Source organism: Carassius carassius, chromosome 36, assembly GCF_963082965.1.
Source record: "Carassius carassius chromosome 36, fCarCar2.1, whole genome shotgun sequence".
NCBI classification, from domain to species: Eukaryota; Metazoa; Chordata; class Actinopteri; order Cypriniformes; family Cyprinidae; genus Carassius; species Carassius carassius.
The window spans coordinates 12,186,674-12,207,378 of record NC_081790.1 but is presented as its reverse complement, the minus strand read 5'-3'; the positions used below and the strand labels follow the sequence as shown (position 1 = coordinate 12,207,378).

Genomic DNA, 20,705 nt, shown 5'->3' with positions numbered 1-20,705 from the left:
GCTCAATTCTAACGAGCTGGTTATCGGAATCGGGTGTGTTAACAGAATTGGGAACCGCTGGGCTACATCATGTTGCATTAACCAGTGAGAAATCTTTATAGTACAATTAGTAAAAGTACTACAATACCAGGAAGGAAGATCATGTTGTTGATGTTTGCCTGCCTTGCTCTGTCTGCACAGCGGCCGTGCTAATGACATATCCTGTCTGTGTGAACCGGGTGTGCAGAGGTATGCAAATACTTGCGTTGACAGGCAAATAGGAAAGCCAATTAAAACGCTCGGACTGATCATTTTGATTGGACGAACATTTCTTGGACCTACGCCCCTTCCACAGAATATATCAGTAAGTACATGTAGACCACTTAACTTAATGATTGCTATCGGGATGTGAAGAGACTTTCAACAAGCATAACAAAAAATGTTTCTGAAGACAATCACCTATTGCACCTTAATGTAAAATGAAAGCTGAGTTCAGTTGATAGAAATAGACCTCTGAGTCATTGCTTTTCTTACAGGGTGTCTTCAACAGAGTGAGATCAGACTCGCTCGTTCTCTCTTTTCATCATTCAAGTAAACTTATTGTATTCCAGCATCCTCCGCATTGGCAAAGCTGAGTTGAATTTGTGTGCGAGCACATGTACCCACCCTCTCCCTGGTTTTCCTATATGGGATATGGACTCTGAAAAGGGATTTTTTAGGATGATACGCTAGGCAAGTTTCCTAGACATTAGAAAATGTCCCATAGGCTCAGACCTCTGTTTGTTTAGGAGGCCTTATTGGAGCTCTGCTGCACCTACCACAGCGAGGAACTTGCATCTCCCACGCTCAAACATGGATTCAGCCCCCAAACTGCTTATTCCTCAGTCCCTCCCTATGACAGAGCAAACGGGCCGACCTGAAAGCAGACTGTTTTGAAGCAAGAGTCCATCTGTTCCATCAGAAACTTGTGGTCAGATGGATTCTTGAGACCCGCTTTGCCTTGTGTATTTGAATCTGTTCTCACCATGCTAATGCATCCCAGAACAGGACTTGTGCTTGATATTGGAACTGGCCCTTTATATCAGATCTGGATGAACTGTGTAGAAACAAATGACCTAAATATTGTACATCTAGTCTGGATCGAAATCAATGCACTGTCATCTCACTGCATTTGGCATTTAATCTCTTCCTTGTTTATACAACTGTTTTGTTTCAAAACTTTGTAAGCTGTCTACGTAGGCAGCATTTTATGGCATTATAAAAACACTCCAGGCTCAAAGGAAGGTGTAGGCAACTGAATTATGTTGCCTTATAAGGTTTCTTGAAAGAAAGAAAAAAAAGTTTGGGGTTGGTTAAGGTGTGTGTGTGTGTGTGTGTGTGTGTGTGTGTGTGTGTGTGTGTGTGTGTGTGTGTGTGTTTGAAAGACGTCTCTTCTACTCACAAAGGCTGAATTTTTTTATTTATCAAAACTACAGTAAAAACCGTAAAATTATGAACTGTTATTACCATATTGAATAACAGTTTTTGGTTTTAATAAATTTTAAAATGTAATTTCTTTTTCTGATGACAAAGCTGAATTTTCAGAATCATAGTATTCAGAGTCACATGAATATGCTGATTTGGTGTTGAAGAAACCTTTCTTCAATATGGAAAACCGTTTCATGCCTTTCATGATTTTTGTAATGTTTTTGTCACTTTTCATCAATTTTATGACTGACCCCAAAAATTTGAACAGTAGTTTATATTTTCCAGAGAAAACAATCCCAGAATTTATTCCATTGAGTTCAGTGTAAATAAATCAAGGATGGTGGATAAGGTGAGAGAAATGTAGTTTACTAAATTTACTTTAATCATAAACATTTCAGGATTTAATGAAATAAAAAAGTTCAGTATAATTAAAACAGTTTTTAACTCCACTTTAGTCCATTTATTTTTATTACACTGTTAGCGTAGCAACATGCTAACATCAAACACCTCCCCTGAGGAACTTTATTTGTGTACTACGTGGAGTTGCTGCCAATGTAGAGTGCTCCAGGTCATTTGTGAGGTTCTGTGACTGTTAGGGTGCTGCCTATATAGGCAGTGAGGTTTTTGAATGAATCGTAGGTATCATTGCCCATTGCGTGTAGCCTCTGTGAGAAGTTGCAGGGAATGAGGAAACAAGTTGGCTGGACAGCGGAAACAACTGGGACTTTCCCATAAGAAAAGCATTTCTCCTCCTATTAGTAACACACATTAAAGCCATGTTTCATTAATCTTCCTGTTGCTGCTGCTTGGTGAATGACGTGCTGAGAGCCCAGGGAACAGCATTACATTTGGATAGTTGATGGTGTGATTAGCAGTGTTTTGAAGTGGAGAAGGAAGGAAATCACTTTTCAGAGACCTTTTATGTTATCATGTGGAAAAAGGGGGTCTCGCAGGGAGCGTTGGGGTTGAGCGCACATGGGGTGCTCTGTAATTTGGCCCATGAGAAATGAAGGGCTTGGCTGGTTTTTATTCAGACAACCTAAGCTTTGATGTGAGTCACATCTAAATGTCGTACAGTTAAAGGAGTAGCTCATGAGTTCCTTACCTTAATGTTGTTCCAAACCCATATGCTGTTGTTTGTATTTGTATTTTTTTCAGTTTAACACAAAAAGGAGAATTTTTCAAGCATTACCGTGTAGCTTTTCCGTACAGCAAGAGGTTATCGATTGAGTAAAAAGCAAAATAAAAGAAGTCTAAATGATTTGTGTACAATATTACGTGTTCCTTAAAGCCATACAGTAGTTTAGTGTGAGGAATACACTGTTTGATGCTAATTTTGCATTTAATGGTTCTCAAAATGTATTTGTTTGTTTAACTGTTTCTTTCTATTTCATTTGTAATATTTATTTTTATTTTGAATGTATTTTTTATTCTTACATTTTTATTGTAATGTTTGCTTTAATGTTATTGTAGAATTTTTGTATTCATTTATAGAATGAATGTATTGTTTTACGAAGTATTTTGTTTTCATTTATTCATTTATTTTCATATTTTCATTGCTGCTTAAAGATTTTTCAAATAAATTACTTTTTTTTAATATATATATATATATATATATATATATATATATATATATATATATATATATATATATATATATATATATATATATATATATATATATATATATATATATATATATATATATATATATATATAAAAATATATATATATATATATTAGGGGTGTAACGGTACGCAAAAATCACGGTTCGGTACGTACCTCGGTTTTAAAGTCACGGTTCGGTTCATTTTCGGTACAGTAAGGGAAAGAAATGCAAACATTAAACTGCAGGTTGTTTATTACTATAAACTTTTTTTTTTTAATACTTTTTAATAAAATATATATAAAATAAAAAAAAGAATAAGAAATTAAATACTGTTGCAAAGTTCTCCACTAAATAAAATACTCTGTCTCAAACCAATATCATATAATAAAATATAATGAAAAATATAAATAAATAACTATGATTACAGTGCAGCATTACCAATCCCAGCTTGTAGGCCTGCTCATATTTAAAATATATATAACTTTTCCAGAGTGTAAAGTGCAGCATCAACAGTTTCAGTTTTTAGACCTGCTCAGATTTCGTTATTGCGTTGGACCGATCGGAACTCTGTTTAAATGCCGACAGGAGCTGCGTTTGAATTAAGGGGGTCGCACACGTCGCGTCGCGCCACGTCTTTAAAATTCGAACACATTATTCTCCATGAGTGTACACACACCGGCGGCGCCATTCGGCGTCTGTCCGCGGCGCCCTTCTACGACTCAGAACTCTGTTCAAATTCCTGCCGCGCCACAGAGCGCCATCTGCATAGTTTTATATTAAATAACATCATATTTGTTTCAAACCGTTGTTTATACATTATACCAAGATACCACTGCTGCAAAATACTAGGCTACCTACATTAGTTGTACAGCTTGAATAAAATGTAAACATATATAATTAAATGTATAATAAACGTAGTCATTTTAATCTTTTATTTTTCTCTTGAGACATATTTTACATAGGCTACGCAAAATATTAGAGTATTTGCCTGTCGTGATTACATTCAGTCTCAATGGCAGCCACCTAGTGGATTTACAAGGTCACAACCATCACAACACACTTCAGGTCATTTAAATAGCGGAGTAGCGGGCCGCAAAAGACAACAAACTAATCAAGGACATAGGGAAATACCCGGATTCAAATATTCAAAAGACAACACGAGGAAGTAATAAACGTGGAGGAAGATCGCGTTTGTCATCGGTTTTTCAGGTAAGAATGTCTAATTTTCGATCTGAGGTAAAATGTTCAGTGACAGTCCTTAGAAATGTTAAGATATAAGCATACCTAGCTATATAATTTTTTTTAGCTTCTGTTTTTACTGAGCAAACAAATCAGTATTAGTAGCTACAGCATTAGAAATGTTGAAAATTGCTTATAATAATACAAAACAATTGATTAATGGCAATCTAGTAGCTAGTGATAATCTAGACTAAATTATAACACAGATTCTTTTCATTAATTAACGTTCAAAACTCATCAATGATCAATTAAAATAATATATTTAAAATAATAATAATAAATGAATTAAAACTCATCTTCATCTTGCTGCTCAGAACTTGATTCAATATTGAGCTCCAGCAGAATGTGCGCGTCCGGTGTGCGATACCTCGAGCTGTCCTACATGTGGCGCGACGCGGCGCTTCTCTACCGGTGTGCGACCGCCTTTAGAATCGTTTTTTTCCTAGTTGTAGTGATGTTCACACTCGCGTGATGCCTTTTGAAAACCTTAGGCAGGAGACACACTGGCATATTGCACCTGTCAAACATAGTCTATTTTGCCGTCAATACTGTTGACGGTGTCCTTTATCAGTAGGCTTTATATTTATGCTCAACATGAAGTATAGATATTGTCGTGAAGACAAGATCCTGGTCTGTCGGCTGCCTCCCTCTATGTTACCTACAGTAGCAGCAGCGCGCCAGCGCCACGTCAGGCACGATTCTGGTGTGTAAAGACCCAGAAAATGCGAAGCAGCCACCACGCTCACGCCACGCAGCCAGTGTGTCACCGGCCTTAGAATCAGCTGCAGGGCGGGATTTGCGCTGAACGCGGAGACTTCTGCCACTTAATATGTTCGTTTGGAAACACGAAAATGTACCGCACACAAAATATTGCATTCGGTCATTCGGTACACACGTTCACCGTACCGAAAGCCCTGTACCGAAACGGTCCGGTACGAATACACGTACCATTACACCCCTAAAATATATATCGTATTTCTCGGACTAGAAGTCGCACCTGAGTATAAGTCGCATCAGTCCAAAAATACGTCATGATGAGGGAAAAAAACATATAAGTCGCACTGGACTATAAGTCGCATTTATTTAGAACCTAGACGGTAATGTTTTCTCTTGGTTCATGACTCTTCATTTCTCTTGGTTCATGTCAAATTAATTTTGATAAGTCGCACCTGACTATAAGTCGCAGGACCAGCCAAACTATGAAAAAAAAAAAGTGCGACTTATAGTCCGGAAAATACGGTATATATCTTAAAATACTATTATAGTCCGAGCGACATCTGATTTTGGGACAGATGATATTGTTCATTGTGAATTCTCTTTGCCTGAACGTATTGAACTATTTAAAAGCATTTGAAACCTATCTATTTTTTTTTCTCCTCCTGGGCTGCTTCCCTTTTCTTCACCCTATATATTCCTTTGACTCTGGTCTCATATTAACCAGGCATATGGAATGATATTAACCTCAGAGGGATGGAAAAGACAACCAAAGTAAAATGAAAACATTGGTTTGTTCCGCTGGAGCAAAAGGAAGAATAAGGAGAGTCGGTGTTAAGGTTTTGACGTAGGAGATGAGAAACAGCTATTTTCCATTGCTGTTTTGACCATTAGAAAACAGTGGCTTGTGAATTGCAGCTCCATGAGGTTGACTGATTAGAAGCTTGAGGAACCGAGACACTGTGACTCAGCATTAGAATATGACCTGGGCTGCTGTGCTAGCCATTGTGCTGTTGCAGCTTCTCAGTCACGTGGCACAATGAGGGATTTTTTTATTTATTTTTTCAGCAAAAAGGGATTATTTTTGTGCTTCGTTTCATCAGAATAGCACTTTTGTTAAGCTTTCCTGTCATAATCTCACTGTTTTTGCAATCTCATCAACAATATCTTTATACAACACATTTATTTTAGTATGCATGTATAAGATTTGGGGGGGTTCCTTGTGCTATATTTGACTTGGGTGCTGTAAAGGAGATTCCGTCACGCATTTCTTCTCAGTCCCAGAATCCTCTGGTGCAACCGCCTTCCCCTCACGCTGACTGTTTGTGCTGGTATGGGGTAGATTCTGGCAGGCTCCCGGCCTCTCTGTGGTCTAGACTGGAGCTAGTGTGCTGCTTTCTGAAGGAGCCCCATGAGTCACTCTTCCCAAAACCACCATCTCTGTGTGAGAGCATCAGCTTCACCACTGCCCTGAAGACACCACCGCTCGGACTGTCACAACACAGGCTTTCACAAAGCTTTCACTCTCTTAACACGCATTCCCGCTGTTCTCTTGCTCAGCGAGTCCCTGCGCCACGATGCTGTGAAGTGGCTGTTTTCTCTCACCAACTGTTGGCCATTCTTTGAGAAGCCAGCCTGCTGACAACTGGTGAATCGCTCCCCTGGTTGACGTAGCTTTGCAGTCTTGCTGTTAAAAGGTTAAACATGAAGTTTCTTTGTCATGCTAACCAGTCAAACTGGAACAGCTTGGTTCAGTTGTTTTTAGAAAACTTTCAAAGCCTAAAATTCCTAGAGATATGCCTTGTGTAGAGCTTGGGCAGGCTATTTGTCTTTTTCAGGGAGGAGGAGACTTATATGAGGTCCCTGGTGCTCAGGCCGCTGGAGATGCAGTGACCACATTTATGTGAAACTTGAAGCCACTTCTGCTGCTTCATACAAAAATGGCGTAACCCCTAACGTCGGTGCCTGTCAGTCTCTTTATGTACAGATTTACACACAACACTATTGTCATACAACCTTAAGCTCCATTCTACACACCTGACGTCTTCTTTAAACAACCCTGAGCTCTTCAATCACCCAGGTCTATTTTCATTCAGCATGTCTTTTGTGTGTGTGTGTGTGTGTGTGTGTGTGCGCCTGACATGTGCAGATGCAGACATGTTAAACTCAATGTCTCTGTCCAGAACACCTGTTTCCCTGTACAGCCTCACATACTGGTCTTTTACATTGCCAATGGTCATTTATCATTGTTCAGTGTTATATTTTAAAATGAGGTTCTCCGAAAAGGTCATAAGGTGGTCAGAGGATTTTGTTTGTCACGTACATGGGAAGAATGCATTTTAAGCAGGTCGGTTCCTGCTTCTCTGTACAATTTATAATAGATAGGAAAAGAAGTATAACCGTAAAAGCCCATCTGCTGAATCATGGCAGAGGTGCTGGCTCCAGTGCGACCTGCCATGTGCAATGAATACATTCGAGAGGGAAAATTGAGCCCCATCACCTCACAGCACACAGACGTGCAGCTTCTCTCGCAGACACGCGCTGACTCCCTCACATGCACCAACACACCTTGCAGGTAGCTAGTACGTGTGAGGGAATAGCTGACTGTGGCAGAATAGAGAGCGAACCCTTCTGGGAGCTCGGTGTCCTTGCTGTCAGGACAGTTAACTTCCTGTGCCGCTCTGACCTCTCAGGCTGTGGATTTGTGTGTGTGTGCTGTGGAGCATTCATGAGTCTGTATTGTGCTCGTTTGTTACACCATTCAGAAATGTATTTGGTGCACAGCTTTGTCTCTGCTGAACTTTATTTTCAGTCTCTGAAGTAATTTAATTAATGAAATGCATTAGTCATTAGTGCATTAGGGAATATTTAATTTGGCACATGGTTTTGGTAAAATTGTCTCCTGTCTGCAGAATGTGGCTAGACATGCCGAAACTAGTCTGAAACAGGCATGTTATCAGAAATCCTTATTTTTAGCTCTGAAAAAATCTAATAAGATAGGGACAGAATAGCTCCTTTTGGAGTTTGTAAATAGAATAAATCTTAAATATATTAAATATGTAAAATAAGGGTTATTTACAGTAACTGGTTAACGTGAACATAAGTAATGAGCATAATTTATTAAATAATAACATGAGTTTTATTTATTCATTAATTCTGCACTTTACCCTAGATGAAAAATAAGCATATATTTGATTTATAAGTTATTTATTTTTCATTTAAATTTTTTCATTAAGCTGGCTAATCATCTATTCATAGAATATAATACAAATCTGAAGATAAATGCAATGAACTTAGTTGGTGAATTTCTGTGAAGAAATGTTTGGGTCATATTTCACAGTGCAAAATAAAATATAATTGCTTGTTTTTTTTTTGTTTTTTTTTTTTTGTTTTTTTTCAGGGGTGAAATATGAGCCAGAAATTTCTCTCTCAGATCCACCATTTATTGCTTGTTATTTCATCACAGACTGGACAAAGTCTTTTACCCAAAAGTGAGTGTATTTTGCTCCACTTGTAATACCAAACAGAATTGCAAAAAACAACTAGGCCCTACTTTGGTATTTACTTAAGGATATGTAAGGTTTCCAAGAATGCAAAGGCTTTTAGGTTTTAGGCATAAATATTAAAACAAAGTTATGGAGTTTTTATTTTAGGTGGCTCAGGCTGAAGAAAGTAGAAATTTTATTTATATCTTTTCAGAAAGTTTGAAGACTATCAATGCAGTCCTTTTGCATCTTTTTTTTTTTTCTCCCCTAAACTGAAACTATGCCCATCTTTACCCATATGAGTTACACTGCATTTGGTCAAAGCAGAAACTTCGTGGCTGGTTTGTCATAAACCCAATGATTTAAGGATGAAGAGTGCTGCATTTTGGCATTCCCCATTCACTCTGTGTGACTCAGTGGCTGAAAATGCCTTTGTTTAAATGCTTACGGCATAACATTAGTCAACATTTACAGCCTGAAATCCTCCAGATCATTTCCTCGCTTGCTCATCCATTCCTGTGAGTTCATCTTTTGGCTTTGTTTTGGCTTTTGGCGCTGATGAAGATATAACTTCCAAACGTCCTTTATGATTCTTATTTGCCACATTTTGTCTGTTTTATTCCTCCTCTTCCATTCACAGCAAGGATGTACTGTCGAGACAAAAGAAGGAGGGTCATTGCTGGCAAGACAAATGCTCCGGCGGAATGTTTGGAGTCTGTTGCCAAGCAATGCGGCGGGTGTTGATTTACGATTACATCTTCCGACCGGCAGCTTGTTGCAATTAGCATTGTCGTTTGAGAGGCTGAGAGAGTGAATGGGTGGGTGTGTGCGTACAGTATCGCTGTTTATTTGACTGAATGTGCTCCAGCATTCTCTTCACTGATCTTTCACACCGCCGGTTGTGTTTAACATCTATCTGTACCCTCTGTTTTTCATCTTTTATTTTCCTTTTTATCTATTACAGACTCCATGTCTTCCTCAGAGCTGGTCACTGTATAACATGCATGGTCTTTAAGGGAATGGCTGTAGATTAAATCCAGATATTTAGTTTTGTTTGAAGTGTTGCTCTGACTGGACCAAAGCGACGCGGTTGCTTGAAGGGCTGGTTTTAATTCTCAGAATCAGGTCAGCAATGGGCCAGCAATCATACATGAATATGTTTGTGTGGAGACGCACATACTCTTGAGATGGCTGGTTTGAGGGTCTTCTTCAGCTTAGACTTGGGGTTCCTTTTGATGAAGAGCATCTCTGACAGTTTATAATGCGTTTATGGTGCTAAAGCTTTGCTCACTAGGCAACACTAAAGAAAAGGCCTTTAGGTTTGACGTCAGCCAGAGAGGAGATGGATTGTGTGCATCTTATATGTTGGAAACTCCTGATAGGATTGAATTGATAAAATTCGGTATCTTGTATCAAAACCAAATCGTTAACAATTGTTATTATTTTTGTTTTCTTTGTGCACAAAAAGTATTCTCGTGGCTACATAAATGTAGTTGTCATTGCTGGCGTTTTGATCGGTTTATAACCGAGATTTCTGTACAGAAGTTGAATGCATCTCACTAGACCTCGCAACAATGGTTACTCATTCTGCAGCAAATGAAAATGCTTCTCAATGGATCTCACACGGCTGTGCTGTCACAGTGTCGTGAAGTCAACATTGGTTCACGAGTAAAGCTGTTCTGAGTTCGGACAGTACGACAGTATGATTTGAACAGTACGGTGGTCACACCGGTGCGACTGCTCGCAAAATTTTGTCATACCAGCAGAAAAAATTGTCACAAAATCTTAATATTTTGGACCCCATCAACATCATTGTATGGATAAAAAATCTTTTTACTGAAGAAAGTAATTAATGCAGTTTTGTAACAGCATCCAAGTGAATAAATAATTACAAACTATTCATTTTTGTGCATCTGCCCCTTTAAGAAATTAAATGAATCTTACAAGTCAAGGTTGTGATCTGCTGAACTTTGCAGAATAGGAGCAGATTGTGCTGATATTGGTAAAATGATATTGTACTGTGGTAAACATTTGGTACTGTGGCAGTGCTGTACATGCCTGCAGATGCTTGATGTGCTGTTGATGTGGGAATCCAGAGAAGATCCTACCAGATGATCTGAATTCCATCATCTCCCCACAGAACACATTGATTTGCCTCCGTCGCCGCCACATGTTAGAGGCCGCGTGCGACTGTGCTGCGTGTTCGCGTGTGTATATGTTGTTTGGATTCAGATTGTGCGAGCACAGCTGTCTGGGTGTAATAAGACACACAGGTTGTCCTCATGTGGCCTTTGTTGTTTCTTTGGCATCTTTTAGCACTTGTCTGTCCCTCGGTCCCGTTTCGTCTCTCTCTTTTACACTCATTTCACACACGCACGCCCTCTTTCAAACATAATTAAGCTTTTGTTCGGCAAATGGAAAGAGGAATAAATTATGACTGGCTGAGTGACGGAAGGTAGGCTAACGGAAAGGAAGAGGAGGAGGAGAACATTCTATAAATCGGTGTTTTGTTCTTTGCAGTACATTTTTTTTTTGCTCTTTCCTTAGATGAAAGTTATACCATGAACATCAAAAAGAGCCATCGCTCCCCTCAAACCTAGACACAAATATAAATCAGTTGTAAACTTATGCCACTTCAAACTGCACGGATTTCAAAGTCGTCAGATCACCGTTGTTTTCACACAATGGCGACAGGTCCAGATATTTAGCATCAAAATATTTCACGGGCATCGCCGTCAGATCTTGTCTTTTGATAGTTCACACTGTGTGATTGTTACTCGCATATTGTTACTTTTTTTTACTTTTTAAAACAAAAATATGTATACATAATGTTGGATTATAGTTAAATACAAAAAAAATTGTATTTCAGGAAAAATAAACTATTGGCCAATTAGTTTAGCAGAATTATAATAATATATATATATATTTTTTTTCATGTTTTATTTTTCATTTCTTTTAGTTTTTGGTTTTTCTCAAGTCTACTCTTACTGCATTGTTCCTGACCCATTTTTAGACTTTTATTTTAGAAATCTGTGTTTTTGCAGGAAGTCAAATGTTAGGGATAAATTTAGCCTCCCTCCAGCACAATAAAACGCATTTAATTTACTCATTTTACAGCACAACACATTACACCAGCTAACCAGTGTTTTATCCGTTTCTTCCTCAGAAGTCTAAGATAAAGGGAATTGACTTTTCTCGTTTGGAATTAGGAGCTGTGCTAAGAGACCTTGGCGTCTGATTGATCGGAGCTTGAACAGGATAAAAACGTATTTGTCAGTTGAGATGGTTCAAGACCTCAAGAGCACTTTTCTGCAGCTGCTCAGGTGTCCTGACTAATGATGTGTGCATTTCTCTCTCCTAGGGCTGGTGTATGGCAGTCAGGTGGTTGTCCCGCCAAAGGTGAACGCCGTGTTGGGAAAGAACGTCACCCTCAGCTGCAGGGTGCAGGTGGACACGAACCTCAGCCTGACGCAGAGCTCGTGGGAGAGGAAGCTGCCCACTGGATGGGTGACTCTGGCAGTGTATAACCCAATGTTTGGCATCTCCATCCCGCCCGAATATGCGCGACGGCTGTCCTTCCGCTCGCCCTCCATGCGCGATGCCACCATCGTGCTAGAAGACGTGGGTTTCGCTGACATCGGCATATACACTTGCAAGGTTGCCACCTTTCCGCTGGGTAACACTCAGGCCTCCACCACTGTCAGCGTGATAGGTAACAAGAGACGCCGTGTGTGTGCTTGTGTGTTTTTGCATTCTGATTAATTTAGATTATGCACTCATAGCGTGAAGCTTGTGTATGAATGCGTAAGTGCCGTGACGAACCTTTCACATGCGTGCGGTTGACAAACAAAGAAAGGCGTGCGAGTGAATGCACATCACAGCTGCCGAATAAAGTGCTGCTTATTTCTGTAAGTAGGCAAGTATGCGGTGTGTGTGCGAGAAGGTGGAAAAACATTAAGAGCAACTTCAGGGAAGGAATGAAAGCAGTGTTTTGGGAGACGGTCCAGCTCTTTTAGAGAACATGGTGATGTTTAAACTCTCTTCCTCCACCAAACCCCCAGAGCCATCTGCTCTGCTAAACACAGATACAGCTGAATGAAGCGGTGTGCTCTTGTTATCTGGGTGTACAAGAGAAGTTTACAAGCACAGTGCTTTGTGTTAGGTATATCAATTATGTATCGCTCTATGGAGGATTGAGGAGAGCCGATGTTTCCTCTGTGAGTTTATGATGAAGGTTACACGGGGAACATCCTCTGTGTAACCGGTGGCTTCAAGAATAGACTTTAGCAACAGTGAAATGAAAATGAAATTCTACTTTATTTTCAACAGAAATCAGTTGATATAAGAAACCCTGCACTGATTGCTTTATGATAACAAAATTTCTAAATTAATGTTAGTATTGCTACAACAATTTATAATTTATACAGTACTAGTTATTTAAATACCAAATTACTAAAAAGCTTTCTATTTCGTATGGCCAAGGTTTTTTTTTTTGCATATGGTTTAAAATTTGGCCTGTTAATTGTAATATATATGTATTTAATATATAAAGTAGTTATATAAGATTTAAATAACTATTGAATAAAGTTTATTGTAGCTACTATTATTATTATTACAGCTACTTTTTAAGAAGTTGTGGGTGGGTATGTTAATTATTTTTTTTTTTTGCATATAGAAATACATGTGTATATTTAATTTCTGTATTTAATACACTTAACTCTTTATTTGCAAAAACGGATAACTTGGATACCTTTTCAAAAATCATATTTTATTTTGTTAGTTAGCTGTATTTTGTAGTAATTTTTTAACCTAATCAAAATAACCCAACAGCAGTTTGATTTTTTTTTTTTCTTCTCTCTCTCTCTCTGTAGAAATTAAATAAAAACAACCACTAGGGTTACTATTAGGATATATAATTATATATAATTATAAAATTACACACACACACACACACACACACACACACACATATATATATATATATATATATATATATATATATATATATATAATATCCTAATAGTAACCCTAGTGGTTGTTTTTAATTTCTGCAGAGAAGACAGAACATCATGCTCTTTGAATGCTGTTGGGCCATAATTGTAAGCCATTACTACGCTGTAAATTGTCAGATGAAGCCATCTAGTTTTGACGTGTGCCACACACATAGTGTAGATGCTGTGTTAGAGTAATAAATGGTATATGCAGACACACGAGTTGAGTGAAGGTTCATAAAGCTCAGAAAGCGATGAATTGAAAAAGATGATGTCATCGACAAAACGAGCTGTGCAGTTGGAGGAAAATCAGAACGTGAACGAGAGCAGAGACGACCGGGGACTGAGAGCTTTAATAAAAGGAGAGATGGAGGGGGGTGGGATGCAGGAGGATGGAAAGTGGTGGTGAAGTGAGAGAGCAGGAGCGAGGGAGGAGGAACATGCGCCGGAGCTATAATTAGATCAGGAGGAATGTACTGTGTGTGTGTGTGTGTGTGTGTGTGTGTGTGTGTGTGTGTGTGTGTGTGTGTGTGTGTGTGTGTGTGTGTGTGTGGAGACAGGAGTGTATAAGTGTGGGAATGATGCCCGCTGCTTTTGGGACCCACTGCACTTTAGGGTCAGGGATGTCATTGCGTGGTCCGGTTGAATTTGTGGTTTAAGTGAGACACGAGAGTTGACACACACACACACACACACACACACACAAACACAGGCACTCATGGCATGTCACTCACCACACAACCGTGGATGGTTGAAGGTACGACGACCACAGCTGCTACTGTTGTCTCTGAAGGTCAACTGCCAATGCTAATACTTCACAAGATGGGAGAGAAAAAAACTCTGAGCAGGGAAAGAGAGAGGGAGAACCAATGTGTCTGTTCGGTACACATCCTTTGACTTATACAAATGAATATTTATAATCAGATCACCAAATATGATGCACATCGTGACACTAAATGATGCTATAGATTACCAAAGAACTAAGGACAATTTTTTGGGTTTTTGTTAACTATGAATACATGTTTCACTAATGTTTGACCGAAAGAAAGGGTTCAAATGGTTTTGTCTGAATTTTCAACTGATTGAGTTGAAAATTTATCATTTAAGGTTGAAAATCCCTTTTGTAAATATTTGAAAAATAGGCTCTTTCCATAAAAAAGGCAGTTATTTGGATATTTTGTTTAATGCAGTGCTATTGCATTTGAGAAAACTTTGCGATTTCATCAGGGTTACAATTGGGTTCTGATGACCTGCTGCTTTATTAATAAAACTTTAGGAAATTATATGCTGAAAGTATCATGATGCACTACATTTAAATTGTAATAATGTTTCGCAATATTATTGTTTTATTGCATTTTGATCAGCCTTTAAAACATAAAAAAAAAATTATTGAATCTCTGACCTTTAAACAGTAGTGTATATCAATATATGATTGTATTAGCCCTTCTTGATTTAGCAGGCCTCCCTTGTCACAGGAGCCTGGGACAAGCGCCCCACACGTTAAGTTTCTGTGAGCCGTTTCGGAGACAAAGCTCAGTTTTCCAGGCCTGAACACTGCTGGATTCATAACGGCTTGCACACGCCCAAGCCCCGCCCCGGCTGCCATGTAAACTGGATAAGCCATTAAAACAAATAATTTCATCTTCTCTGGAAAAGCACTTAGTGCTCTGATGATAAAACCGAGGCCGCCCTCAGCCGGTAGTAACCATAGAGAATGTTTTTTTTTTTTTTTTTTTTGATAAGACTTTTATTTCTTCTCAACGAAAATCAAATTATTCTCTCAGTCATTCTTATCAGTTTATGAATTTACTGGTTGTGCTACCAGAGCGATTCTCAATGCTGAGGGGATTAGCTTTTAGTTAGCTTTGTACTCTAATCTGAATGGAAATGCTTTAGCTCAGTTCATTATCTTGATACGTCTACACCGTAATAGTGTGAGTTTGTCTCCTCACATTAAAGCTCAGAATTAAACACAAGGGGTGTGGTATATTTAACTCTAACATGTCTCTCTCTGTCTTAGTTGAGCCGAAGGTGTATGTCTCTGCTGGATCTTCTGCTCTGATCGACGGTGGCAATGAAACCACAGTGGCCACCTGTATTGCTGAGAGGGCTCGGCCCCCTGCGGACGTGTCCTGGGAGACGAATCTGTACGGCACGTCTGAGGCCCACATGCAGGATGATGTCAACGGCACCACTACGACCCAGGTGCACTACACCTGGCAACCCTCCCGTCACGCCCAGGGCCACACGATAACATGTGTGGTCAAACACCCCGCTCTACAGAGCGACTTCAGGATACCTTATATCATCAATGTACAGTGTGAGTATCTGATAGCGGTTTTTATAGTGTGACAAGATTGTTCGCATGATTCTGTTTGTGCAGGATCCATTTGTTGTTTGTTTTTTTGTGTTTTTTGTTTTGCACCAATTTTCCAATAACTAATTCTTAATGCCTACTTCATATTTCATTTTTTTTTTTTGTGTATATTTTATAAAATATATCAGCTGTTCTGTACTTAGTTTTTCACATTATGATTTAGCTTTTTCATAAGAAATGCCATTTTAAAATTTGCTTCGTTTAGTATTCACACCAGTTTTTTGTGTGTTGTTAATTTATTATATGTTTTGAATTATTATATTTTTTTAAATGTTCACTATATAATTTATAACATTTCCTTAGAAGGATCATTTAAACATCAAACTGAAATGCATCCACATCCACATGAAATGGAAACCATAATCATATCAAATTGAGATTGTTAATCAGAGTCGATCAAATATGGATCTCTATGGATATGGATAGCATGTCTCTTTTACAATTTGCTCACATTTAAATCTGATATATATATATATATAATATTTTTTTTTTTTTTTTTTTTTTTTTTTTTACAAAACTGCAAGAATCAGATTTCTTGCAATTTAAACCATGCAGCCATTTATCAGCCAATTGGCCACTAAACATATTTACTTCCAAAAGCCAAACCTGACTATCATTTGGTGTGTGTTCCTGTGTGCACGCAAGCCTGTTTTTGTTTGCTCAATCTAGCACAACAAACCCAAAGTAGCTTCTCCATGAAGATTTCAAAGTAACTTAAATTTAGTTTTTTCTATACCACGTCAGGCAATCAGATTTATGCCCAGAGCTCACATCTGTTTTCCACATCACCCCAGTGCGGTCACTATCCACATGACATGATGTCTTGATGCCGTCTTGTGCGTGATGGAGCTAAAAGCCCTCTTGCTAAGACACAGTCCTCAGGGTTTCATGAACTTATACTGAATACGAAAATGATGCTTCAGACAAATGATTTATCAGCGGCGTTTAACGATTCCTGCACACAGACTTCTACTAAGCACCATTAAGCAGCAAGGAAGGCGCGTAAGTGTGTATCTGTTCTGGTGGCGAGTACATAAGCGCAGATGTCTGCTGTATGAAATATAGATGTAGCGGTGAAGGACAGGCACAGGAAGCAGCCGGTGTAGGGAGTATGAGGAGGGAAGAGGTCACATCAGTCATGGGACAACGCTTCTGCATTCAATGGGGGCTACAGTCACGGAAGCTTTTTACTTTCCTTTTCCATCCATCTTTTTTCATCTCATAGGGTCTACATGACATCTTAATTCAGCACGCTCACTTAAAGAACTTTAAAGAGCTTTTCTAAAAGCACAAATCAATACAGTGTCCATTGTCTTTGTAAGTGGTCTTGTACTGCTGGTCAGACATACAAAGTCCTAATGATGAATTATGTCGCTTTATGATTAATTAGTTATAATAATGTTGTTGTGTTATAGATTGCTACTTTATTGTTGTACCATATGTCATGGATATAGAAATATGCACACATTTATAGAAGCTGTTTCTGCCGTGCCAACTTAATTTCTTATAATTTGGTTTCTTTATATGTAGAAGTAGCTTTATATCTACATTTTTAGAGCGATTTGAAGTTACTTTGTTAAGAGACAAAGTCGCATTTATGATAAATAGTCTCAAATGGAAGACGATGTCAAAATTGCAAGATTGAGATTTGATATCATGTGACTTGGTATTTCTAATAATTGTGTAATTTCTTATAAATGCAACTTTCTCTTAGATTGATATTAATTTAAACGTAATTTAATGTATTCAAACCACAAAGTATATAATTATTATATATATACATATATTATTTGTGTGTGTGTGAATATCTGTGTACACACACATAAATAATATGTACCAAAAATATTAATGATTTATTCTGACTTCCAAGATTTTTATCCAATTGGATGCTGTCTAACATGAGACTGCCCCGCCCCCTAATACATACGTAACGTACATGACGTAAACTAAGCCTCTTAAGGTCTTTAAAAATGTATATGTGCTGCCCAAACTTTGTTTCAATAGGAAATGCGTCAACACAGGCCAAGAAACCTGCACTTGTCATGTCATTTCATAGGGTTTGTAACAAGCCATAGCCTAGCTTTACCTTTCTTAAACTACTCTGAATGATCTCTTTGTGCTTTGTGTGTGTGCGCAGTTGCTCCAGACATCCTGGTGCTGGGCTATGACGGTGACTGGTATGTGGGCAGGGAGAATGTGCAACTGACGTGTCGAGCCAAGGCCAACCCGCCTGCCCAGCACTTCAGATGGATCAGGTGTGTAACCACTACACTCACAATAGCCAGAGCACACCACGTCTGGAATGGGTTCCAGAGTGTTATTGACAATTTTCTGAACTCATCTTAAAGCAACAGATTATCTCTACAATTCACAACACCAAGAGTATCGTTCAAACTGTCAGGTTTCAATGCAAATGATCAGTACTATGAGTGGATGCCCAAACATTCGACTTAAAGCAAATCTAATTCTAGGAATCCACTAATGTTAATGTTTTTTCAGTATTGTTCACCAAGTTAGAAGACAGCACGTCAATCATGTGAGCTTAAACATTTATTAATTGTAGTTGTAAATTATCTGCCTCAAGCAGTCATAAATGTTTTGACAAACCATAACCGCAATGGAGTAGTTTTTGAACTATAAAATGACATGGAATAGTCATGGGCAAGCAAAAATATGTTTAACAATTCAAAACTTGTTTATGTATGCCAGCCACTTGTTGGTTTGATCATTTTTTTCAATATCTGGTCCAACTGATCAGTTTCACAAAAGCTTTTTGCTTATTTTTGCCTGCAATTAACCATTAAATATAATTGTCCTTTAAGATCTTTAATAGACTTAAAAATCTTAAGAAACGTGTTTTCAGTCAAGCCTTTGACTCACATTCTAGATTTCTGCTGAAATTTCTAGATTTTGATAAAAATGTGTTTGCATGTTTTAGGTTGGATGGAGAGATGCCAGATGGAGTAGAGGTGGTGAATAACTCTTTGGGGTTTATGAGACCCTTGCAGAAGAACGACTCTGGGGTTTACAGGTGTGAGGTGGGAAACGACATCGGACTGCACAGTCGAGACATTAGAATACGTGTTCCGGGTGAGTAAGAGACTTGAAACATGACATAGCCATCTTACCAAAGTTTACCAGTATGTTTCCTTTGTGAAACTGGAGAAACAATGGTAAGAAATAACATCAAAACTTTACCAATCAAATTTATTTGAACACTCATACAAAACCAGTGTTGGTGAGTTGAAATGTTGGCATTAATCTGAAATGAATGGACTGAGAATGCCGTATCTGGTTTTTGTTTTTTAAAGGAAAAGTTCACCTGAAAATATTAAATCCTAACATTATTTACATGGGTTCGGATCCATTTTTATGCAGCACACAAGCTTATAATAATTTTCCTGAGCCAGAGGCCTTTCCCCCGAAAGGCTTTAGCCTTCTATTTAAATTAATTTTAAGTTCAGCTTTGGCTTTTTTTTTTTTTTTTTTTTTTTTAAACAGTTTTGATGGGTTTTTTATTGGGTTATTATCTAATTGACCTCTGAGACAGGTGTTCGCAGTCACATTCCATTATGTATATCTCCCATCATTTTTGTGTGAACATTAAACATTGAATACTGTCGTTTAATGAGTTTCTGTGATCGTCACTATTACTCCCTCCCTCTCTCTGTTGCTCTTTCTCCCTCCCTTGTGCACACTTACATCTCTGAGACCGTCACGCTGTTATACAAGGGGAGAATAGAGCGGAAGCAACCTTCACTGAGAGATGTCCTAGATTCATGAAACATTCACCAGCTCTTTTCAACCACCATTAATTATGTATTTTCTTTTGAAATGTTCTTATTCTCTCCCCTTGAGAAAGATTCCGCTTCTATGTGCATGAATTTGCGTTTTTATGCGTGTTTGGTTGTTTTGTCAAAGTTGTCTGCGTCTATCTTCTAAGGGTCCCTTTGCGTCATTTGAGTCGTGATGTTTCTACTATAATGCATTCTGCTGCTGTTTGTGTATTGACTGAGTGAATGTGGGTGTGAAAGTGTGTGTGCTGCTGTTAGTTGCTGATCTTTGTGCATGAGTATGGGTGGACAGCACCTGTCCTGCATGTTAAACACCCTGCCACTACCTGTGTGGTCACCAAATACACACCCACACATTCCTTCCAAACGGGTTGGTCGATACAGTGTATGGACAGGAATGGGGTACCATAAAAGTTTGTATTTTGTGGAGGCACAGAGAAGAGAAGCATGAGAGAGGCAGGGATTTCTGACCTCTCCATGACTTGTCCTCTCTTTATGTCCTGTTCTCTTCCCTTCTGGACATTGACGTGCTGAGGCCAGAAGCTCTACTGTTTATTGATTGAAACAAATTATTCTTTAACTCGCTGGGCGAAATTGAATAAATTAAAATAAATTGACATTATACATGTCCTTGTGGTTTAAGGGGATAGTTCACACAAAAATTGTAATTCTTTCATTATTTACTCACTGTCGTGTTGTTGCAAACCCATACGATTTTATTTTTTCTTTACATCAGGGCCCGTATTCTTAAAGATTCTAAGAATCCTCTTAGAGAACTCCTAATATAGCTTAAAAATGTCTACATAGGACACAGTCTTTGGAAGACTGTGATTGGCTGGTTGTCATAGAAAAATAAAAAAGTGCTTTAGGCTTTATTATAAGTCTTCACTTTGAAATTACAGGCGTAATTTTTCCTGTTTTACCGTACTTTCTCTTACACACATTTGTTTATAGCCTGTACTTACTTTTTTTATTTACCACGCTGTTAATCTTAAGGTATGTGATGGGAAACGAACAACGACACAATAAGGTTCTGAAAGTGCTTTAATT

At 38.4% G+C, this 20,705-nt stretch overlaps 1 protein-coding gene across 2 annotated transcripts in view; it reads left to right on the top strand.

Moving 5' to 3' along the window:
• The window catches only part of nectin3b (nectin cell adhesion molecule 3b), a 60,635-nt gene that overhangs the window by 14,302 nt on the left and 25,628 nt on the right, over positions 1 to 20,705 (top strand). For both annotated transcript variants that reach the window (XM_059526288.1, XM_059526287.1), the window contains exons 2-5: positions 11,855 to 12,205; positions 15,505 to 15,804; positions 17,999 to 18,116; positions 18,800 to 18,951. In XM_059526288.1, coding sequence (XP_059382271.1) covers positions 11,855 to 12,205; positions 15,505 to 15,804; positions 17,999 to 18,116; positions 18,800 to 18,951 — 921 coding nt within the window. The remainder of the gene's footprint in view (positions 1 to 11,854; positions 12,206 to 15,504; positions 15,805 to 17,998; positions 18,117 to 18,799; positions 18,952 to 20,705) is intronic.